This window comes from Trichomonas vaginalis, chromosome VI (genome assembly GCF_026262505.1).
Source record: "Trichomonas vaginalis G3 chromosome VI, whole genome shotgun sequence".
Classification (NCBI taxonomy): Eukaryota; Parabasalia; order Trichomonadida; family Trichomonadidae; genus Trichomonas; species Trichomonas vaginalis.
Genome location: NC_067208.1, coordinates 8703835 through 8727340, shown reverse-complemented (window position 1 = coordinate 8727340; position 23506 = coordinate 8703835). Strand labels below are relative to the sequence as shown.

Genomic DNA, 23506 nt, shown 5'->3' with positions numbered 1-23506 from the left:
AGTACTGGAAAGACAAAAATAAGCCAGAAAGAATAAGAAAATTCTTCTAAACTTTTTCATTAGATGTAAATCAGACATGAATGAGAACAGTCATGATATCATTAATGGTACCATTTATTTACACCAAAAATAATGTTTAGGTGAAGAGGTGAGATTTCACCTCGTTTTTCACCTGTTTTTTCACCCTCGTGAATTTTCATGAATTTCCTTAAGATAGAAAAAATAAAGTTAGTTTTATTTTTATTTATTTTTTTATTTTGTATAAAAGATATGATTTCGGCAATCGACACAGCAACAATTCAAGCTGCGAACGGCAGGACTCTGTCCACAACAGCACCAAACTCGTTAGTCATGAATCCTACGTCAATGTTAGTAGAAATGAAAAACTTCATTCCTTCTTCATTTACTTTCGAAACAGAAATACAAAAAATTAAGCAGGAACTTTTAACAAGTAATTTAGACTGTACCGCACAGGATGAAGAAAATGAAGAATATCTTTATGACATGCAGGACATTATTGACCATTTACCCAAATTGCCTGAAATCCAACAACAAAAGCTCACTATTCATGAATTCGATGAAATAGAAGTGAAACCAACTGACTCAGTAGAAATAAAGAAGTTCATACGAAAGGTAAATTATGAATTCCTTGGTTTTCATTGCAACCATAAAGTTATGGACAAAGATTGCGACATGGTTTATAAAAATATTTCTGACCTTTACAAATCCGAAGAATTTAAGACATACGATAACTTTGTTTCATTAGTTGCAAAATGTGTATGGCAGATAAGAGATGAAGATAGAAGAGGCAACGTATGGAACCAACAAATAAGACCCGCTATGTTTGAGATGAAGAGAGCAATTGACGCTTTAGTTGTTTTAGCTGGTAATGTTTCAATGTATAACGCAAAAACGATGCCGCAATGTTCAAAATGTAAAGCAGCAATGAGGAAATATAACTACTCAGTCAAAGAGATAGAAAGAATGCGAAACGACTATGCAGACTTAAAGAAAGAAGCAGAAAAGCCAGCAGAAGATAAAATGGATATGTTGACATTTCTTAATAAAAACTATCCAACAGCAGAAGATTTCCTTCTGTCTGACGTCAAGAAGAAGTATAAAGAAACTTTCGGCACGATTAAAACATTCGATGTACTAAAAGAAGAAATAGAAGCTACGAAATTGTTTAGGATTTCAAATATACATCGTACAATTCATGTAAAACGCTTGTGAAAAAACAGGTGAAAAATCGGGTGAACTCTCACCTCTTCACCTAAACATTATTTTTGGGGTCATTACGAAGCATTAACGAAGCATTAACGAAGCATTAACGATGAATTAACGATGAAGTCATGATAATTTTTTTCCTAACAAAATTTTTATCTTGTATGTAAAGACAGTAATGTCAAACATTGAGTTTGAAACAGTTAGAAAGATTGACAATGACACCAAAGTGGTTAGAATTGGTGATTTAAACGTAAGATACTGTAAGAAATACAACAAATATTCTTTGTCAGACATTATAACACCATCTGGAAAGATAACAAAGGACTGGGTTAGAATTGCTTCTACTCAGAAAATTTTGGCAAGAAATCCCGAGCTTATGATATCAGTAAGATTCTATGGAACTATAGCATATCTCATTGACAAAAGTCTTATACCAATAATTCTTCTATGGATTGACCCGGTTGTTGGATATAACTTCATAACTTATGGCTCATTCAATATGGAACGTTGCAGTGAAGGCTTACTTTACATCGTTCAGAAACCGAAGGACTTCAATACAAAGAGATATAAGATAGGAAGAACATATAATATAACTCAAAGATATGACTCTACAGTCAATAGAGTCAAGGTTGTGTTCGTTAATGATATGAGAGCTGCAGAAACAGAACTACTCGAAAAGTTTGAGAAAATGTATGGTGCTCCCATGAAAGGTAAACAAACGTTTGAAGTAGATGAGATAGATAAAGCTATAAAATTATTTGACGAAGTTGCTGAAAAATACATGTAAAGCGTTTATTTTTGGTCTTTTGTGAAAGTCAGAAAATAACACTAATTTTTTTCCTAACAAAATTTTTATCTCATATGTAAAGACAGTAATGTCAACATCAGAGAACACAACAACTGCTATCGTTCATGAAGCTATAAATGAAGAATATGAATACATACAGTATAACAAACAGTTACGTCTCATTCGTTCAGTCAAAGATGACATGTACCAAATGCAAAGTATAATGAATGCTCTTCGTTCTACAAAGCAAGCATATCATTGGTTTGAAAACCAACAGACAAAAGAACTTTTAGAAGAATTTCCTCATATGATTGCTTCCCTCGGAAAACCGAGGGAAGAGATTCCGTACGAAAATCGCAAGAATTTGGCTCCTGGTTTGAAAGGTTATTATGTTCATAGACTTTTAGTAAACGCTGTAGCAATGTGGACTTCACCTCGTTATGCTTGTTATATTTTCATGATGTTAGATGAACTATATAAAGCAGAACGTGGAGAGATGGAAAAGAACTTCAAGCAAAAGATGAAGTCATTGAATCCAAAGACAAAAGCATACAGAAAAGAATACCACGTTCAGTACCAAAAGGAAAGGAAAAGAGTTATAAGTATATGATTTACACTGAAGAGTTGGAGAAAGAAGAAGATAAAGATATGGTTATGTTACATTTAGTCAGAAGAAACAACAAGAGCTTTTATGACCTCGCTAAAATATATAAATCTGACAGAAACTGGTTCTATCGTGAAAACTTACCGATTTCAATGACACCGAATGAGCAAATAAAGGAAATTGTCAAAAATACTCTTCCTCAAACACACTATGACATCAAAGGTTGCACAATACTTACATTCAAAGAAGACTTAACATTACTGAAGGAAAAAATAACAGAATATTTCGACAACTTCAAAGAGGAAGAATGAAAAAAATCTCGTCGGGTGCCACGTTAGGACCATAGTGGAGAAAACCACGATAAAAAACAAAACCCTTCGTCAAGTTTATTTTGTTTTTACCATTTAATTGTTTCCATAAACGCTCCATGTCGAACATAATTGACGAAGAGAGAATCGTCTGATTGTCAAGTTTATTTTGTTTTTACCATTTAATTGTTGTAAAATATCCATATGAAGACTAACCAAAAATAAATTTTCTTATAAAGCTTCGGGGTCAATTTCTTCAACCATTTCACTTCCTTCGTCAATGTCAATAGAAGCTTCCTCAACCTTTGGTAAGAATTTCTGTATAACATCTTTGTTCGTTATTGTCTTCAGAGATGAAGGATAATATTTCACATTTGTTTCACCTTTCTTATATTCTTTCTGTTCGGAAAGATTTAAAGCAATACTGAAGAAGTCAACGTTAGAGTTCTTTATGACAGTATAATGAGTATCTTTGACATTCACGAAGAAACTCTTTTGTTTCAAAACTACTGCTAACTCTTGTGAAGTATAACGTTTGCGGTCAATGACGATAGCTAATGGTCTGACATACTGACCAAACTTAGATTCTTTCACAAACTTTTGTTAAAGATAACATTAACATTTGAAGCATTATTGAACTCATTTCTGATGGCAGTAGCGAGAGCATTGTATGAAAAGAACTTGCAATCTTGCATGTGTTTCATTAAAATAAAAATATTAAATTATTTTGAAAAATAACTTAAAAAAATCTAATCTATATTTTTTCAAAAAATATTTTTTTATTTCCTACTAAAGATGTATCGGAAGTTGTCTAAGTTAGAACACTCGGAAATAAAACAACTTCTTACAGAAGCTAACATAGATGTTGCAAAGCATTACGCAACAAACAAAAAAGCACTCGCTGACATCCTCAATGACTATAATGGTGCTATAAGTTATGATAGAATTCATGAGTTCATAAAGCCGCAACGCGGCGAGGACGAAGTCCATGCAAGAGCATTTCCTTTAAATGACGTTGCTATTGACTTATATCATAGACGTTCAGTACCTCATGAAGTAAGAAGAGAAATGTTTGACATAACAAATGCAAACGTTGGTGAAACAAGAAGAAGAGACGACACACTGAAACAACAGAGAAGAGAGATGTTTAAAAGTGCTATAGAACAAGTTCGCAAAGCTAACGATGTCCTTCGTTCCATTGACGACAAACCAAAAGAAGGTGAGAGATGGTTAAAGAAAGATGAAGAGAATAGGAAGAGGAATGTTAAGACAGGCAATAGACTCATTGACTTTAACATCGAAGCTTTAGATGAACCAAACAGAGACTACTTACACAAACATTTCGGTAAGGTTTTCATGAGACTCTTAGAGAAGATTAAAATAAACTCCCAACAAAGATGGATGGTATGTTATAAACTTGGTGAAAGTATGAATGTTCTACGTTAAACCTCAATAATATTGGAACATTACTACATCAGCTCTTGAAGGAGAACTTTATATCAGAGATAGATGCAAATGCTGCAGGTATTGTTGAAATGCACTATGACTTCTTCTTGACAAACATAAAGAATCTTACTGAAATAAAGATGTATGATTTAACAGAATATGAAGGCTTAACGATGTCAGATGTAAAGAAAGGCAAACCAAAAAAGAGACCATATAGAGTTGAAAGCACACTGACAAATGACCAGAAAGCCATTTTGGAAGCTCTTAAGCAAACAGGAAACCCAGCACTTATAGAAAGCTTTTGGAAAGATAATGGTGAAAAGAAGTTTTATAAGAGGAGAAGCGGTCAGTTCTGGAAGTATCTTTGCACATTACCTATAAATCTTGAACGCTACCAAATCTTCAATGAACTGAACAAAAGAACTGCAACACTTATGACAGAAGATAACTGCTTCGTTTATGCTTGCATTCAGGCTGGAGTAAATGAAGAAACTATTGACCACATGAGAGAAGTCATTCGTGTTAGAGACTTTCCTCAAAGTAAAGTACAAGAAATTTCTGACGCAACAGGTATAGCATTTAATGTTACCATTGGTTACTTCAATGACTCAAGACATAATGAAATAAAGAGATATATACCAAAAGAATGTAAAACTGTTCGAACTATTGACTTACTTCTTGTTGAAGACCATTACATGCTAAATGAAAGATTACCTATGACAACATATTTTATCATAAATTATAAAGAAATTCTCAAAGCTTGTGGTGGAATGAACATTGAGAAACAGATGAAGATTTATACAAAGAGAGAGAACAAATATGTAGTTCGTTATGATAGAACAACACCGTTATGGGATGTTATGAAAACATTGTGGGAGTGCAAATATTTCGAACCTATTTCTTATGGAGAACTTTTCACATATACGACTGACTTATATAAACAGAACCTTGCACCATTTAAAGATTTGACATATGCTCCAAAGTATTGTGTACAACTGAAGAAGAAAGCCGAGTCAAAAGAAGTAAATAAAGCTAAATGTAAGTTCATTCCTGAGCACGTTTTCTTTGCTGACTTTGAGTGCAGTACCGATGGCTTTCATAAAGCTTTTAACATCTGTTATGACAATGAAGATGGTTCAGTGAGTGAAAGCATTTGGGGTCAGAACTGTGCAACAGAATTTTTGGAGCGACTTCCTGACAAGAGTTTAATATATTTCCATAACCTCAGTTATGATATAAACTTCATCTTAAGACACATGACAGAAGTGAAAGGAACTCCCATCATTAAAGGTTCACGAACAATGCAAATAACTGGCTTATATAAAGGAAGGGCAATTATTATAAAAGACTCTTACAGTGTTATAAATAAGAAGCTTAAACTATTTCCTGCTATGTTTAACTTACAAACAGGACCGAAAGAAGTATTTCCATACAACTACTACAGCAGTGTTTTGTTAGCAAATGACAACAGAACTGGTGTCATTTCTGAAGCGTGTAAGTTTATCCAGGATGCGGATACATTCATGAAAAACATAGATTTAATCGAAAACTGCAGAATAGATGAGAACCACTTCGATTTAGAAAAGTATAGTACATTCTATTGCAAACAAGATGTAAGAATTTTAAGAGAAGGTTTTGTTAAGTTCAGAAATGATATATTGAAAGAGTTTGATTTAAACGTTTATGATTACGTTAGCATTTGTTCAATTGCTAACAAATTATTTGAGAACAGAGTGTACTTCCCGAATGGAAATTTATATGACCTCTCAAATAAACCAAGAGAGTTTATTTCACGCTGTATTCACGGTGGAAGATGTATGCTGTCAGATAACATGAAAAAAAAAAGAGCGAAAAGAAACTCATTGCTGATTTCGACGCTGTTTCATTATATCCATCAGCTATAGCAAGACTTTATACTTTAGAAGGTATTCCAAAGGTTATGAAGAAAGAAATGTTAAGCACAGAGTATCTCATGAAACATTTATTCGATGACGACCAAAAGGAACCCATTGGTGAAAAGTTTATGTCTGGCTTCTTTGTTCTCATTAAGATAACAGAGATTGGAATACATAGACACTTTCCTTTAATAGTTTGTGACCCTGAACTAAATCCAGAACTTAACGTTCCCAGAAGTTCAAACACTTGCTGTTTAATGTATGTTGACCATATAACATTACAAGACCTCATAAAATATCAAGGTGTCAAATGTGAAGTGTTGCAAGGATACTATTACGATGGAAACAGAGATATTAGAATAAGAGATGAAGTAAAGAAGTTGTTTGAGTTAAGGTTAAAGTATAAGAAAGAAGGAAATCCTTTGCAAGAAAATATAAAGCTCATTCTGAACAGTATTTATGGCAAAACTATTCTTTCTCCTATTGAGTCAAAAATAACCATAGTAAATGACAACGATGCTATAAGATATGCCATCAGAAACTACAACCATATAGTGAAGTTCGAAGGTTTGGATGGTTCAGATAAAACTATTTTCAAGCTAACGAAAAGTATTTGCAGACACTTTAACTTCTGTCCACTTGGTGTTAACATTCTGTCTATGTCGAAGAGAATAATGTGTGAAGTATTATGTACTACCGAGGACTTAGGAATGGACATCTTTTATAGCGATACGGACAGTATGCATCTCTACAATGAAGATATCCCTCGTTTAGCTGAAGAGTTTGAGAAACGTTATGGAAGAATTCTCATTGGTAAAAACCTTGGTCAATTTCATAGCGACTTTGCAGAAATCACAAAAGATAAACAAAGTTTAGCATACAGGTCAATATTTTGTGGAAAGAAGACTTACATAGACTTACTCACGAATGATTTAAATGAAGTTGCATTTCACTGCAGAATGAAAGGCGTGAAGCAAGATGTTATTGCTTTAACCGCTAATGAAATGTTTCCTGACTCTGTTCAGTGTTTCTATGATGAAGATAAAGGAGATGGATAAAATGCACACATTTGCACACATTTTGACACTTTTTCTGACAAGCATCATTCAAATTTGAAGAAAAACCTCTAAATTTCATTCAAATTTCTGTCAAAATGTGTGCAAAATTGAAATAGGCACACATTTTGACATACGATTATTTATATACGTTATTTTAATGGTTTCAGAGAAATCTTCGTTACACATTATTGAAGATTACTCAATATTTAAGTGAATGACTCACTACCACCTGTTTAGAAAAATGGTAGCATAAAATCCAAATGTCACATATATTATTTCTTATTTCATACAAATAAACTTACAATTATAACCTCAACTTGTTTGCAAAGCAGAAACTCAATATAAGCAATCGATCAGTAGTGTATTTAAAAGTCGAATTTAAATTTAAAAATTTATAATCTTATTTCGGAACCAAATAGTATAAATTTAGGACAAAAAGCTACGTGGTGTTGATAACAACTATTAAAATTCAAATATTACTACCATGAACAATACAATGGCTCATATTGATAATTGATAAACGTGCATATAAATTGCATATATCATCAATGTCATTAAGTAAAATACATGTATATAAATAGATTAGAAATATTTTTCGGTTAGAATTAAAATCTATGTAATAAAAAATAAGTTATAAAAATAAATACCGAATTTTTATTTGTAATATAAACTGCTACAATATGCTAGTGTATACAAATGTATTTGTCGTATTGATTTGAAAGATCTTCAACATGGTTCAGATCTAAATTTGAAACTCGTAAAATAAAGCGAATCTTTATTTATAATATAAACTGCTACAATATGCTAGTGTGTACAAATGTATTTGTCGTATTGATTTGAAAGATCTTCAACATGGTTCAGATCTAAATTTGAAACTCGTAAAATAAAGCGAATCTTTATTTATAATATAAACTGCTACAATATGCTAGTGTGTACAAATGTATTTGTCGTATTGATTTGAAAGATCTTCAACATGGTTCAGATCTAAATTTGAAACTCGTAAAATAAAGCGAATCTTTATTTATAATATAAACTGCTACAATATGCTAGTGTGTACAAATGTGTTTGTACAAATGTATAACTCTTTGTCAATTGTTATGGCACCTTATAACTTAAAAATCATTTTCATTAACAAATATAAAAAGTGACAATTAATATTTTCATTAAATGCATATTTAATTATCAAAACAATGTCGATTTAGCTTGAATGTTCATTATAAATGTGTAAGTTTAGGAAAACAAAAAATAATTAATTCTCGCAAAGAAACTTATTTTAAAAGAACCTAAACAAAAGTTCATATAATAATAAATCTAAAAATAGATATTAATTTAAACGAAGATAATGAGAGAATGGGGATGTTGTAAAACAATGAGACTTAATGATCAAATAATTAAAATAATAAAATTAATTAAAGGAAAGCTAAAATAGTTTAATGAATTTTTATAGATTGATTACACAATCAATGTTTCTGTGTCAATGTACATCAATCAACATTGTTTCATTGAATTTTGTCTTTCACCAAGAAGATTCAAGAACAAAGTTTTGTAGTTTCAATAGATTGATTACACAATCAATGTTTCTGTGTCAATGTACATCAATTAACATTGTTTCATTGAATTTTGTCTTTCACCAAGAAGATTCAAGAACAAAGTTTTGTAGTTTCAATAGATTGATTACACAATCAATGTTTCTGTGTCAATGTACATCAATCAACATTGTTTCATTGAATTTTGTCTTTCACCAAGAAGATTCAAGAACAAAGTTTTGTAGTTTCAATAGATTGATTACACAATCAATGTTTCTGTGTCAATGTACATCAATCAACATTGTTTCATTGAATTTTGTCTTTCACCAAGAAGATTCAAGAACAAAGTTTTGTAGTTTCAATAGATTGATTACACAATCAATGTTTCTGTGTCAATGTACATCAATCAACATTGTTTCATTGAATTTTGTCTTTCACCAAGAAGATTCAAGAACAAAGTTTTGTAGTTTCAATAGATTGATTACACAATCAATGTTTCTGTGTCAATGTACATCAATTAACATTGTTTCATTGAATTTTGTCTTTCACCAAGAAGATTCAAGAACAAAGTTTTGTAGTTTCAATAGATTGATTACACAATCAATGTTTCTGTGTCAATGTACATCAATCAACATCGCTATCTGCTTTAAAAATCCCTTCTGCTAATACTTCTGTGTATTTTTTACCATTGCTATCTGTCCTTATTGCAATCATTTGACCTTTTATATCACTTCTTCTAAATTCTCTTACTTGTTTTAATAAGCAATTAAGTTCATATCCATATTCTTCGATTGAATCCATGTTCAGTATTTTCATAGCAGTATCAATGTCATTTCTGGCTGAAAACAATGCAATTTGTGAAATATCCATATCATATCCACATTTTATTAAATCCTCCAAATTTGATAGTTTAGTTGAAGAAATTATTGGATTGTCAAATAGTTTAGAGGCTTTTTTGACTCTTTTATTTCAATTGTCATATCTGAATAATGTTTAACATAATTAAACAATTGTATCTTCTTTGAATCTTTTTGTAATATAAAAGTCTTTAGTTTAAGATGAAATACTTTGGAAGCATATAGATATAATGATAGACAATGTATTTTTTGAGGAGTATTGACTTTTTTTAATTTTATTTCCATATTTGAGCGTGATAACCATATCAAAAATGAATAACCTTAATTTATAAATCTGAATTTGATTTTAATAATAAAAATAATATATATATATGTAATTCATGAGTTATATTTTTACACTTCATTTTACCTGAACAAATATAGCTGATATCAAATAACAATTTAATATAGAAATTGAAATTGTTATATATGCAATGTAAATACACATAATACATATATTATAATTTATCAATGATTATTGTCTAGACCAAAATTTGTAGATGGAATTATGCAATTTCTCAATTTAAAGTCCCAGCTGTTTGTATAACAACTTCATATTGAAATTTACTAATAAACACGGTAAGTTTCATAATTTTTATTATTATGATCTTACATTTGATTAAAATCGACGATTTTTCAATTGGAAAATAGTGCAAAGTAATAAAGAATATATTTAGCAAATTTTAAATTTTTTTCAAAAATTTTAGAATGAATCTCATAGAAGGACTAGCAAAGATTTAAAGGAAATTTGAATAAACTCATAGAATTTTTGAAAGAAGAAGGGAGATTTGAGAGGATTTTTGGTCAGAAAAATATAGAATTAAATGAATAATTGGGTATGATAAGATAAGTGAAGGTAAAAGATAATTTTAGTAAACGAAAACGTGTAAAGTTGAAGCAAGGTAATATTTTAATCATTTAAAAAAGAAAAAGAGGAAAACTTGTTCTTGAATCTTCTTGGTGAAAGACAAAATTCAATGAAACAATGTTGATTGATGTACATTGACACAGAAACATTGATTGTGTAATCAATCTATTGAAACTACAAAACTTTGTTCTTGAATCTTCTTGGTGAAAGACAAAATTCAATGAAACAATGTTGATTGATGTACATTGACACAGAAACATTGATTGTGTAATCAATCTATTGAAACTACAAAACTTTGTTCTTGAATCTTCTTGGTGAAAGACAAAATTCAATGAAACAATGTTGATTGATGTACATTGACACAGAAACATTGATTGTGTAATCAATCTATTGAAACTACAAAACTTTGTTCTTGAATCTTCTTGGTGAAAGACAAAATTCAATGAAACAATGTTGATTGATGTACATTGACACAGAAACATTGATTGTGTAATCAATCTATTGAAACTACAAAACTTTGTTCTTGAATCTTCTTGGTGAAAGACAAAATTCAATGAAACAATGTTGATTGATGTACATTGACACAGAAACATTGATTGTGTAATCAATCTATAAAAATTCATTAAACTATTTTAGCTTTCCTTTAATTAATTTTATTATTTTAATTATTTGATCATTAAGTCTCATTGTTTTACAACATCCCCATTCTCTCATTATCTTCGTTTAAATTAATATCTATTTTTAGATTTATTATTATATGAACTTTTGTTTAGGTTCTTTTAAAATAAGTTTCTTTGCGAGAATTAATTATTTTTTGTTTTCCTAAACTTACACATTTATAATGAACATTCAAGCTAAATCGACATTGTTTTGATAATTAAATATGCATTTAATGAAAATATTAATTGTCACTTTTTATATTTGTTAATGAAAATGATTTTTAAGTTATAAGGTGCCATAACAATTGACAAAGAGTTATACATTTGTACAAACACATTTGTACACACTAGCATATTGTAGCAGTTTATATTATAAATAAAGATTCGCTTTATTTTACGAGTTTCAAATTTAGATCTGAACCATGTTGAAGATCTTTCAAATCAATACGACAAATACATTTGTACACACTAGCATATTGTAGCAGTTTATATTATAAATAAAGATTCGCTTTATTTTACGAGTTTCAAATTTAGATCTGAACCATGTTGAAGATCTTTCAAATCAATACGACAAATACATTTGTACACACTAGCATATTGTAGCAGTTTATATTATAAATAAAGATTCGCTTTATTTTACGAGTTTCAAATTTAGATCTGAACCATGTTGAAGATCTTTCAAATCAATACGACAAATACATTTGTATACACTAGCATATTGTAGCAGTTTATATTACAAATAAAAATTCGGTATTTATTTTTATAACTTATTTTTTATTACATAGATTTTAATTCTAACCGAAAAATATTTCTAATCTATTTATATACATGTATTTTACTTAATGACATTGATGATATATGCAATTTATATGCACGTTTATCAATTATCAATATGAGCCATTGTATTATTCATGGTAGTAATATTTGAATTTTAATAGTTGTTATCAACACCACGTAGCTTTTTGTCCTAAATTTATACTATTTGGTTCCGAAATAAGATTATAAATTTTTAAATTTAAATTCGACTTTTAAATACACTACTGATCGATTGCTTATATTGAGTTTCTGCTTTGCAAACAAGTTGAGGTTATAATTGTAAGTTTATTTGTATGAAATAAGAAATAATATATGTGACATTTGGATTTTATGCTACCATTTTTCTAAACAGGTGGTAGTGAGTCATTCACTTAAATATTGAGTAATCTTCAATAATGTGTAACGAAGATTTCTCTGAAACCATTAAAATAACGTATATAAATAATCGTATGTCAAAATGTGTGCCTATTTCAATTTTGCACACATTTTGACAGAAATTTGAATGAAATTTAGAGGTTTTTCTTCAAATTTGAATGATGCTTGTCAGAAAAAGTGTCAAAATGTGTGCAAATGTGTGCTATGTTTTTTTCTCAAGATAAAGGTTTAATGGTTCCGCAAGGAAAATTTGACAAAGACTCTGAGTTCAGTGTTATGAAGTTATATAAAGCACTTTATGACGGTCAAGAGATTGGATTTGACTTATGTAAGTCACGTCAACCTTGTTTTGCTGAAAAGTTTAACTTCTCAATAACGACTAAAACAAGCTTTATTCGTAAGTTGAAGTTCTGAGGTCATTTATTTTTATCAGCAATGAGGTCATGAATGAGGTCATGAATGAGGTCATTTATTTTTGTCAGCAATGAGGTCATGAATGAGGTCAGCAATGAGGTCATGAATGAGGTCATGAATGAGGTCATTTATTTTTGTCAGCAATTAGGTCATTTATTTTTGTCAGCAATGAGGTCATTCGTGATAAAAATAAAACTAGCGTAGATTTTACAATACTGCGATGGTAGAGTTTAAGAGTTGTGCTTCAATGTAGAGACAGTCCTTATGGTCTGGAGGTAAGAACACTGGTGCTTTATGGTCATGAGTGGAGAACATGTCTATCCAAAACTCACGATTGAAGCCAGTTAATTTATAGTATTTAGGGTTAGGAAGTGGTGAAGTTCTTGTATGACCAATGAACTCATTTTCAACTCCCTTACTTAAGTTTGAATATAATATAGCTTGCTTTCTATCCCAAATACCTGGAAATCTAATTTCGGAAAATTCATTTTTCCTCGGAAGCATTGCATCATAATTGAAAACATTCTTGAAATCATCACTTGGTTCAGAGATTTGAAATCTTATACGTAATGGATTTTTTTTCTCTTTAGCGACTTCATTGAATGGTGAGAATACAATGAATTGACAGTCATGTGTTCCATCTTCATTTGGTACAAACTCGTAATGAAAAGCTATTAATCTTTCTACAATTCCTTCTTCTTTCAGTTGTGCAAGAAACTCACGTAAAGGCTGTAAAGTTTGTACTTCAATGTTAAACTTCTTTTGAAAATTTTCGTAAAATGTAATTATACAGTCTTCTAACGTCGTACTGTTTTTAAAGTATTTGTATATGTGAATGTTTTGGACGCTTAAAGACTGTTCGTCATTTTCTATCTCGACTTGAAGTATAAAGTCAACCTTTCTGAAAGCACGTGTTATATACATATTTGTTATGCCAATGTACTTCTCTTCATTTATGTTCACAATCCAGTCTGTTGGAAACTTAAACGTTACTCTGTTCCCCTTTATTTTGACGTCGGGGTTTTCACTACTGAACGCAACAGATAAAGGTATTTGTCTATACATTTAATTCGGATAAAAATAAACCATTTACTCTTTCGTTGCTTCAGCTTCTTTAGCTTTTGCTTCAGCTTCTTCTCTAGCTTTTTTCGCCAGTAGTCTTGGGTTCTTCTGTCTTCCAGCAGCTAATGCAGCAAGTTGTTTTTCACTAAGTTTTCTCTTTGGTCTCTCTGGCTTTTGTTCTTGTTTTTGTTCCTTCAGTTCGGATAAAATTTGCTCACGAATTTCTTTCTTCAATGCTTCAACATCTATGACCCCTTGGGTCTTGTCCGTAGGGCTTGTCTGAGTCATTTGACTGCAGATAAAAAACAAAATTAAAACTTTAACCGATGTAAAATGAGCTTGTCAAAATCAGAGCGAGAGTCTATTATATTAAATGACGCAAGAGGAATACAACATCCTTTCTATTACGTAAGTCAGAGTAAAGATGGTAAAATATACGTAAGAAAAAGAAAGGTTCCATTAACGAATGCAGAAGGCGACAACATTAAGGTGCATGGCAAGGGTGAAGTCCATATAAAACCTTCTGTTCAAACTGAGCCACCAAAAGAACAAGAAGAAAAGAAGCCAGATGTACTTTCAATAACGAACCAAGAGCTTATTGCAAAGTTCGTGAATTTCATTGAAAAACAAACCGAGTCAAAGAATCCTGACCCGCCAGTGAAAGAAGTTGAGACAAAAGAGAATGTACAGTTCATTGAAAATGTCAAGAAACAACTTCCACCACGAATGCCAAGAAGAAGAGTGAGAATAATGAAGTAAATAGATATTTTTATCTGAAGTAAATACATGCAGAACGAACAGTTAAACGAATTTACTCCAGCAGAGCATATTCATCAGATTCGCTCATATTTCGATATCATAGACAATGCAGTTCAAATTGGTGACACTAATAGAAAATATTCTGACGCAAAGATTCCATCACAACCTGGAACTGCTAAAGATAACACATGGGTAACATTCAATCTCTCACCTCCTGGTGAAAATATGTTGGACCTTTACAATACATTCATTACGTATAAAATGGAAGGTCAATTTATTGTAGATAAAGAAATTGGTTCAGGTTCCGATAGAACAAACCCACCAGGATTTTGGATTGGTTTCGATGACGCTTTCTATGCAGTTGCTGGATATCAAATCCTTGCAGATGGTCGTATCGTATATTCTCAAGACAACGCAAGAGAAGAAGCATATATAACTTCAAACTCACAAACTACCGAACAAATAAAGAAAGTAGATGTTTTCTCAAAGACTCGACATGAAGATGTATGGAGTCATTCGGGAACATGCAGAACAGGACAAATTGTTAGTGGTCCAATTACAGCAGGAAAATCATTTGATTTTAAGCTTCGTTTAAGAATTCCTGTTAGAAGATTCCTTCCATTAGAAGCTATTCGATTTATTCCAGCTTTTGCAGGAAACATTCAGCTTAAAGTAAAGTTCAGTAGCGACGCCTTACAATGCACATCTATATCTGTAAATGATATCATTGCTTTCAATCCAACTCTTAAAGTTGCATTTGCTTCAGATTCAAATCCACCGACAAATAAATTTGTTCCATGGAATGAACCATTCACTATGATAACGAAGGCAGTAGAAGCTAGTGGAACAGTTACTATTACAACTGTAACCCAGCAACTATTTCGAACAAAGATGGATTTTAATGAATGTTTCATTCATCCAAAGTCATTCTCTTTAGACCCTAACATTTATACAGAACTTGTAGAACATTATACAAACGAGGCTTTATGTTTTCCTGTTAAAGTTATGGATTGGATTCCTATGGACGGTTCATTCTCAAAGAATACAGATAGTTCAAGTGCAACATTTACAGCAGCTTATACGCCTATTAATGTTAAAAGTATTTGGGCACTATTTAGAAAGAAAGACAACTATTATGTTAATTTTGAGAACCCTAAGTTTAAATATCTTCAGCTTTCCATGGGAGCTTATGGAAATATGCCTGCAGAACCTGAAAAATCATATGGACCTGTATTTTATGAAATGGTTGCGAACGCTTGCAATACAAACAATGATATGATTGGATTTAATGAAGATGTTATGAGGTCATTGGTGGATGATGGTAGTGTGGAACATAAATGGGATAGCTATGACAACACACATTTCTTATGTGGTTTTCCAACAGAAGTGGACTTTTGCTTCCAGCAAGGTCAAACATCTACTGCTCCAATAACATACAAATTGTCTGTTAAAGGACCTATTGAACTAGCAACTGAAAATGTACCAAAGCCACTTATTGGATTTATGAGGGATTGTTGCTTTGCCATTCAGGTAAGACAGTCAGGCATCCCCATAATAAGATTAGATGACTATAACTTAGCCGCGGACGACAGTGAGGAATAAAGGATGAACGTTTATTTTTAAAGCTTATAAATGAGTTCTTCATCAAGCTCTCGGGAACCTTCACCATCTATGAAACAAACTTTACCAAACGATTATGGAGCACCTATTGAATATTTCTTACGAGCTGCACAATGGCAAAGAGCAGTCTCACCAAGGTTAGGTGTTCCACCAGCTCCTGTCAAAAATAGCATTTGGTCAAGTCCTTATATAAGATATGGTCTCCCACTAGGTTTGCTAGCTACAGCAGGAGCAGTTATGATGTTGAAAAGAAATAAAGCAAATGTTGTAAATAATACTGAAGTAGCTGAAGTTAAACAAACTCCGACACCTTCGCCAAAACCAACGTCAAAACCAACACCTTCACAAACAACACCTTCAATGACTCCTGAACCTATGGAAGTACAAACTCCTGTTCAAAAGTCAACTCCTAAACCGACTCCAACATTTAAACCAGAACCTACTCCTCAAATAAATCGTAAAACTCCTGCGTTTCCTTACTGAAAAATAACGTTATTTTTATTTAATATTAAAATTTTTATTTGATTGAAATGACAAATAAAGTCACTGAAGCAATGAAACAAAAGTTTTTGGTAGAATACATTAAATCAGGAACTATTCCAGAAGGTTTTTACATTCATACTATGAAGGATGGTAGAGTTCAGTTTAGAAAGATAAAGCAACCATTAGATAGAGAAGGAATTTTGAGAAAGATTAAACTTCATGAGGACAACATTGCTGAACTTAAGAAGAAGCTAGAAGAGTTGGAGAAAGCAGACGACAGTGAGGAATAAAATATTTCATTAGTTTTATTTTTACTGAAAATTTTTATTTGGATGTAATGACGAAAACTATTGAGATAACAAACTACAACGATCATGAGTTCAAGAATTTGTTCTTCGTTCCTCGTGAAAATACATTCTATCAGATACGAGGGAGAAAGGGTAAAGTTAGTTTGAGCGTTTACGACAACAAACATAATGGGAGATATATAAAAGCAATAGATACAAACGGTAAGCGTGTTTCATTAGCTTTGTCAAAACTTACATACATTTATTTTGACAGTGATTTTGACCTATATGAAGAAGAAAGTGAGTCAGAAGATTATGAGCTGTTATGTGAAGCACAGCAATGGGAGGAGTTGCAATACTTTTGTAAGTGAGAACGTTTATTTTTTACATTAGTGAAGTCGTTAGCGAAGTCGTTAGTGAGGTGAAGTGGTTGACGGCTTTGTAAATATTTAAGGTTAAGTTTGTGTTCGTGTTTGTGTTGTAAAATATACGTTAACAGTTTTGTAAAGTGTCAAACCGTTATCTTGGGTAAGGTGGAACGCAGTGCCGCCGTACCCAAGATATGTATACTAACTGTGTTGTATAAATATAGTTTTTGGGGTAATATGTCATGAGATCAGAATATGAAGGGAGTATGTATGTGTTATTATCACATGTTTATATGTGGGAAGAGCTCAGAAGAGTCTGTAAATCTAAAAACATAGTATATAAACAATAATGTTTACATTTTTTTTAGAGGTCAGAGGTATCAATTGTTATGGTATATCTTTATGATAATAAATAAAATGCTTATTTTTCATAAGTAAATACATAATTTATGCTTAAACACAAAAAATAACACGAAAATTTTTGGCCAACATATCTAAACTATATAAAATTTGATCATAAATAAAATCGTTTTAAATTACTTCTTCATTTAAATTATAACAATTATTTTTGATTTTATATTTTTTTGGATCAAATCCATTTTAATAGAATTTATATACTATTCATCTATTAGTAAACACTACCGTATATTATTTTTTAAGCTATCTTATTTTTTGAAATTTTATTCAAATCTTTGGTCGCAAGAAGAATTGCATGATAAATAAAAACATTTAATCAAAGTCAATTTTATTTTTCATATTCAAATGGACTGAGTGTTAACATTTAACATTTTTTGCTAATTGTCGTCAAAAATTAGGCGTAAAGCAAAAATTGATATTTCATATGGTTTTATGATAGATAAGCATTATATTCCCACTCATTATATTCGTAAATTTTGAGGTTTATCCTTCGCTTTTAAGATCATTGAATTTGATTTTTATATAAAATAGTTATATATTAGGCAAAATCGCAACCGAATTTTTAAATCTCGATCGCAAAGAAAAATTTCGATTTTTTATAAAATCGCGAACTTCTGAAAAATTGCGAACAGAAAAAAATCGCGATTTAAGCTAAAAATCACAATTTATCATCAAAATCTAGATTTAAAAATTCGGTTGCGATTTTGCCTATTAGAAAATAATATGAGTTTATGTGATATTATTTTTCAGAAGATTTTGTGTTCTTCTTCAAAATTTTATTTTTTTATTAAAAAGAATCTTTACAAAATATACATTTACTTTAATTAATATTTAAAAACGTGCTCTATCAAAAGTTCCAAAAATTCAATATTTTAGCTTTTCTGAGGTGTCACTTTTGATGAATTTCTGTTTACAACAATACCCGCATAAAAGAAACCATATATACATGTAGATATTAATTATCCAATTTATTGATAAGGGAAGTTCCTTTTTTCATTGAAAATCTCTTTGGAAAACTAGCTTTCAATGAAGCTAGTTTTCCAAACGAGATCTGGGAAGAATACTACGGGAAGCCGGCAAAACACTATACGAACATTATAAACAACTCAAGTCCATCTATTGACAAAAATTTCTTTTTACTTTCTTCAGATTTCATCAATTTTTCAGATAATATCATTAATTGCAGTGTTGATTATATTAAATTGTTACATTCGATATGTACGTTTACTAATATTACTAAAAATAAAGGAGATGGTGGCTGCATCTTCTTCAAGGGCAACAGCTCCATCGTACAAGACCGATTTTGTGCTTTTAAATGCTCCACTATTGGCAAAGGACTATTTTCCTTTGTAGAAGTTAACGCAGGAAAAATATTAAATTGCGAATCTGATCATATTTGGCCTCATCCATGTATAGATATTCCAATAAAGTATAACAAAAATTTTGTCGTCTTAGGCTCTCTCTTTAAATGCTGCTACGATGAAAATACGTTCTCCATTATAAATTCTACTAAATATTATAATTATACAGATAAAATTGGATATGATAGTATACATCAATCTTATGGAGATAAAACTCTTATTTCTACAAACAATACTAATACAAAATGTAGTCACTATGCAGGTTATTATTTTGGAAATGATCCTGTTGATGTTAAATTTTGTTGTTTCATTTCTAATGATAACCATATTTATAGCGAAGCTTGCATGTTCCATGAATCAACACCTAATTCATTTGTTAAAAAACCAATATTCAAAAATAACTCATGTCTTCAAAATGCTTATTTTCGTGGTCTCCTTACAACTTATCATAATTCACCAAATGTTACTGTTTCAGATTGTATTTTTTTAGAAAACAAAGTCCAATATACATTTTTTGCACACAATGGACTTATTACAGTTATAAACTGTACTGGAAGTGATTTAACTGCCAGTACTGCATCTGATGGCGCAGTTAATACAGATGAAATGGCTGCAGATCCATTTATTCTCAGGCTTGAACTTCTTTCATTAGGTAAATGTGAAGCAGAATACCCATTTCTATTCGAACTTGTTTTGATACGATCTAAAAAGAAGAAAAAAAGTTAATTTCGGTTAAATTTCTTCTTGAATGTTTCATTAACCTGAAAAAATGAATAAATATCCATATTTTCTATCAATTAATCATATTAAGTTTATTTTTCATATAAATATTCAAATAATCTCATATGTGATACTATATTAAAACAAATAAACTTATAATTGTGAAGAAATACACTGCAGATGGTCTTTGAAATCAAATAGACGAACTTCATTGATACCGCTGTGAATTAATGGGTATTTTAATTCGTTTTATGATGTTCAGGTCCAGAACTGAATCAGGGTATTTCGGAATCGCGTTCTACATCACTTGACCAAGTAGTAATTTGGAAATATTGATGCTTTTCATGAAGCTCTTATCGCTTCTTATGATGTAAATTGTAGTAGTAGGATATGACGGGTTGTGTGACTTTTTTGTTACATCTATATATAGACGATGCATTAAAATATATTTATTTATAAATCATTAAAAAAATTAACATTAATTTTAAAATAATTTATTTTTTTATCTTTTATAAAAGAAGCTATATATAGATGATGTCAGATATTCCGCGATTAATTAAACATTGTTTAAATCCTGAATGGGTTAAACTTCAATTTAAAAATGAAGATTGTGAATTATTAAATGAATATGAAAGCCAAAATAAGCTAATGAGGTATAAATATAATGATAAAGAATATTTAATTTCATGGAATCAATGGAGTCATAATCAAAGACCTCATAAACGAGAAGAAGAAATTGAAAATAATGAAATGGAAATCATTGATGACATTAAAGAGGAAGGAATTCATATAAAAATAAGAAGTCTGTTTGACCTTAAGAATGATTTATATATAAAAATAAAATAAACTTCTTACGAAAAATTAAAACTTAGTTATGTTTATTATTTTATTTTTTTTATTTTGTATGAAATGAGCGTCAAAACTAACAACGTTAAAAAATTAGGATTCACAAACGAGGAAATAAAGGATATATTAGATGAGATGTGTTATGAAGTTGATAAATATTATTTAAGAAATTGTCAAAAATTCGCGGAGTTATTAAATGATTTAGATTATGATGGAAAAATGAATAAAGATGATGTTATAAATTTCTTATATCCCACATCTGAAGAAGAAAAACCTAAAGAACCTGATGTTTTCCCTGAATATTATGAAGAACGGATTAAAGATGATGATGAATACGATGAAATTGAAATTGAAAGACTGAAAAATAAGAGATGAAATAGATGAAAAAATTAAGGAATTAAGAGAAGTTGAAAAATATAATGAAAATGAAGTAGAGGGTTTAATGAATATCCCAGCTTCAGAATCAGCAGTTCAGAAATCTCATGAAGAAAGATATAAAAATTATGTCTCAGAATCAACACAAAATTTATTAGATGGTGAAATAGACGAAACACTTTCAGAAGAAGGTACTAAATTTATTCGTAAACATAAGTTACAATTTATTGATAATGAAGAATACCCTTGTATCTTACTTTCACCACCTTTAGATTCCGAAAAATTCAAAAAAGCTCTTAAAAACGTGACATATGCAACTAATACGATTAAGAAAGAAGATCATGATATTTACACAAATTATTATTTAAATAAATGCACAGGTGTTGATAAAGTTTTGATTTATTAGATAAAATATCAAAAGAAACCATTGGAACCTATAAAATTTTGTGTGATTGTGGTTTCATTGTTGAAGATACTAATAATGTTTCATATGAAAGAACAGCACCGAAGGAAGACGAAGTTGAAAGGGCTATACCATTCGTTATTAAGAATATAAAAGATATGAAAACTTATAAACATTATATTTATTCATTTATTTCAGAAAAAATGGAAGCAACCCATAAAACATCTTCTCATCATTTTATAGCTATTCATACATTCCTTTTCAAAGTTGTGAAATTAAATAAGACAGAAATTAGATTTAATGTGTCAGGATATGCATTCTTGAGTAAATTAAAATGTATTCGTCACGTCGCAGATGATAAAAATTTATGTGTTCTTAATTCATTTTATGGGCTTTAAAAAATAAACTTTATTTTTATTTATTTTTTAATTTTTTATTCTTACATAAATGAACAAAAACGGAACAGCTAAAATGAATGATAATCAAATTAGAGCAGAAGGTAGAAGGTTATTTAAACGCTTCTATAACATTCCTGATGGTGCTAATCCTAAAACTCGTAGAAGCTATTTAAATGAAGCAATAGATGCATATGAAGGGTTTGACATTTCATCAGAAAGTGAGAGATTAGCGAGAATGTTAAATGTTAATATTGATTTCTATTATTGTGATCCTCAACCAGAAGACGTGGACATAAATAAGGTAGACTTTCCATTAGTGGAATCAATAATGATAGATCCAGAATTTGAAACAGTAAATATTTTATTAACACAGAGTCCATGTGGAAAACTTCACGCTGACAGAATAACAGACGTTGAAGCACTCACCGGCTATAAAGTTTGTCCATATTGTAAAGAAGAAGTTTATTCTATCCGTGATGATCCAGAAAGGAAAAACCAAAGAAGATTTTTAAAGCATTGTGAGGAATGTAAAGAAAATAATGGAAGATTAATTCAAGACGTTCAATTGCAAAAGACACAGCAACCATATGCACCACATATTACGAAACAGAAGATATATCAGTGGTTATTAGCTCATAATTTGCAGGAATATTATCAACCGACAAGATATTATATTACTTTTGACTTCGAAACATTAGAGACTAAAGAAGAATTACAACTTTCTGAGTGTGCAACTTTGAACGCTTACTTAAAACCATTCATGGTATCATCAATGGTTAAATTAAATGATAAAACATATACGAGGAATTTTTGCTTAACTTCGAGTGATTCTTTTATTTCTGATTGGATTGAGTTTTTATTTTCAACCTGTTCATTAGTTGTTGAATCAAATATGAGTCAATACAATGAATTATTGAAATCGCAAACGGCGGGGACTTTGTCCCATACATTAAATGAAAAACAGAAGGAAGCATTTAAAGAACTTCTAGATGAGGAATTCAATAAAGCGAATATCATAGGTTTTAATTCGGGAAAGTTTGATTTAAATTTAATTCTTCGTGATTTAAACACTGCAAAATGGAAAATAAAATCAATGCTGGGTTCATCTTCACAATTTAAGCAAATCATTGTAAAGAAAACAAACGTTCCATATGAATTGAGATTTATTGACATCAGAAATTATATAGCGGGTGGGACATTAGACCAATTCACTCAAGATTTCGGAAACAATAAATCACGTGTTAAATCCTTTTTCCCTTATCAATTCATCACATGGGAAAATTACGAAGAAGAATTATATAAAGAGGAACCATTCACGAAAGATTCATTTTATTCAGCATTAACTCAAGAAACTATATCAGATAGTGATTATCAAATATATCTCAATGATGCTAAAAACTTTAAGAATAGATTAGAATATTTTATTCATTATTGCAATAAAGATGTTGAAATTATGATTGACCCAATCGATAAAATTATTGAAGAAACATTTGTTTATAAAATTGACACGCTTCATAATCTTTCTTTA

The 23506-nt window shown here is 30.4% G+C and overlaps 13 protein-coding genes and 3 pseudogenes across 16 annotated transcripts, besides 5 other annotated features; 13 read left to right on the top strand and 3 right to left on the bottom strand.

The window, feature by feature from the left end:
• Positions 1–17665: part of a mobile genetic element that runs on past the window's edge.
• TVAGG3_0830380 (organellar and viral DNA polymerase type B) lies at positions 676–1190 on the top strand (the record flags this gene model as incomplete). The annotated part of the gene is made up of 1 exon (XM_051248449.1): positions 676–1190. A coding segment is annotated over one exon (515 nt), but the record flags the coding sequence as incomplete, so codon positions are not given.
• TVAGG3_0830370 (organellar and viral DNA polymerase type B) lies at positions 1403–2014 on the top strand (the record flags this gene model as incomplete). Its single annotated transcript, XM_051248448.1, has 1 exon — positions 1403–2014. The coding sequence occupies one exon, from the start codon at positions 1403–1405 to the stop codon at positions 2012–2014; it is 612 nt and encodes a 203-aa protein (XP_051083923.1).
• On the top strand, positions 2663–2929 carry TVAGG3_0830360 (uncharacterized protein; the record flags this gene model as incomplete). The annotated part of the gene is made up of 1 exon (XM_051248447.1): positions 2663–2929. One exon carries the CDS (start codon positions 2663–2665, stop codon positions 2927–2929), a length of 267 nt encoding a protein of 88 aa, XP_051083922.1.
• Positions 3158–3630, bottom strand: TVAGG3_0830350 (annotated as a pseudogene). Its single transcript has one exon. A coding segment is annotated over exon 1 (473 nt).
• Positions 3722–4424, top strand: TVAGG3_0830340 (annotated as a pseudogene). Its single transcript has one exon. A coding segment is annotated over exon 1 (703 nt).
• TVAGG3_0830330 (organellar and viral DNA polymerase type B) lies at positions 4513–5386 on the top strand (the record flags this gene model as incomplete). Its single annotated transcript, XM_051248446.1, has 1 exon — positions 4513–5386. A coding segment is annotated over one exon (874 nt), but the record flags the coding sequence as incomplete, so codon positions are not given.
• TVAGG3_0830320 lies at positions 5629–6709 on the top strand (annotated as a pseudogene). The gene has a single exon. A coding segment is annotated over exon 1 (1081 nt).
• Positions 6927–7325, top strand: TVAGG3_0830310 (organellar and viral DNA polymerase type B; the record flags this gene model as incomplete). The annotated part of the gene is made up of 1 exon (XM_001290369.1): positions 6927–7325. One exon carries the CDS (start codon positions 6927–6929, stop codon positions 7323–7325), a length of 399 nt encoding a protein of 132 aa, XP_001290370.1.
• Positions 7315–12682: a mobile genetic element.
• Positions 7329–8947: a mobile genetic element.
• On the bottom strand, positions 13087–13803 carry TVAGG3_0830280 (uncharacterized protein; the record flags this gene model as incomplete). Its single annotated transcript, XM_001293182.1, has 1 exon — positions 13087–13803. The coding sequence occupies one exon, from the start codon at positions 13801–13803 to the stop codon at positions 13087–13089; it is 717 nt and encodes a 238-aa protein (XP_001293183.1).
• TVAGG3_0830270 (uncharacterized protein) lies at positions 13969–14229 on the bottom strand (the record flags this gene model as incomplete). Its single annotated transcript, XM_051248445.1, has 1 exon — positions 13969–14229. The coding sequence occupies one exon, from the start codon at positions 14227–14229 to the stop codon at positions 13969–13971; it is 261 nt and encodes an 86-aa protein (XP_051083920.1).
• Positions 14275–14591, top strand: TVAGG3_0830260 (uncharacterized protein; the record flags this gene model as incomplete). The annotated part of the gene is made up of 1 exon (XM_051248444.1): positions 14275–14591. A coding segment is annotated over one exon (317 nt), but the record flags the coding sequence as incomplete, so codon positions are not given.
• Positions 14962–16302, top strand: TVAGG3_0830250 (uncharacterized protein; the record flags this gene model as incomplete). The annotated part of the gene is made up of 1 exon (XM_051248443.1): positions 14962–16302. One exon carries the CDS (start codon positions 14962–14964, stop codon positions 16300–16302), a length of 1341 nt encoding a protein of 446 aa, XP_051083918.1.
• TVAGG3_0830240 (uncharacterized protein) lies at positions 16333–16803 on the top strand (the record flags this gene model as incomplete). The annotated part of the gene is made up of 1 exon (XM_001295833.1): positions 16333–16803. One exon carries the CDS (start codon positions 16333–16335, stop codon positions 16801–16803), a length of 471 nt encoding a protein of 156 aa, XP_001295834.1.
• Positions 16851–17093, top strand: TVAGG3_0830230 (uncharacterized protein; the record flags this gene model as incomplete). The annotated part of the gene is made up of 1 exon (XM_001295834.1): positions 16851–17093. The coding sequence occupies one exon, from the start codon at positions 16851–16853 to the stop codon at positions 17091–17093; it is 243 nt and encodes an 80-aa protein (XP_001295835.1).
• Positions 17666–18755: 1090 nt separating the features above from the next.
• Positions 18756–18793: a mobile genetic element.
• Positions 18794–19581: 788 nt separating this feature from the next.
• TVAGG3_0830200 (pectin lyase-like family) lies at positions 19582–19962 on the top strand (the record flags this gene model as incomplete). Its single annotated transcript, XM_001294997.1, has 1 exon — positions 19582–19962. One exon carries the CDS (start codon positions 19582–19584, stop codon positions 19960–19962), a length of 381 nt encoding a protein of 126 aa, XP_001294998.1.
• Positions 19963–20769: 807 nt separating this feature from the next.
• Positions 20770–21299: a mobile genetic element.
• Positions 21300–22213: 914 nt separating this feature from the next.
• On the top strand, positions 22214–23422 carry TVAGG3_0830180 (DNA/RNA polymerase superfamily; the record flags this gene model as incomplete). Its single annotated transcript, XM_051248442.1, has 1 exon — positions 22214–23422. A coding segment is annotated over one exon (1209 nt), but the record flags the coding sequence as incomplete, so codon positions are not given.
• Positions 23423–23506: the final 84 nt, after the last annotated feature.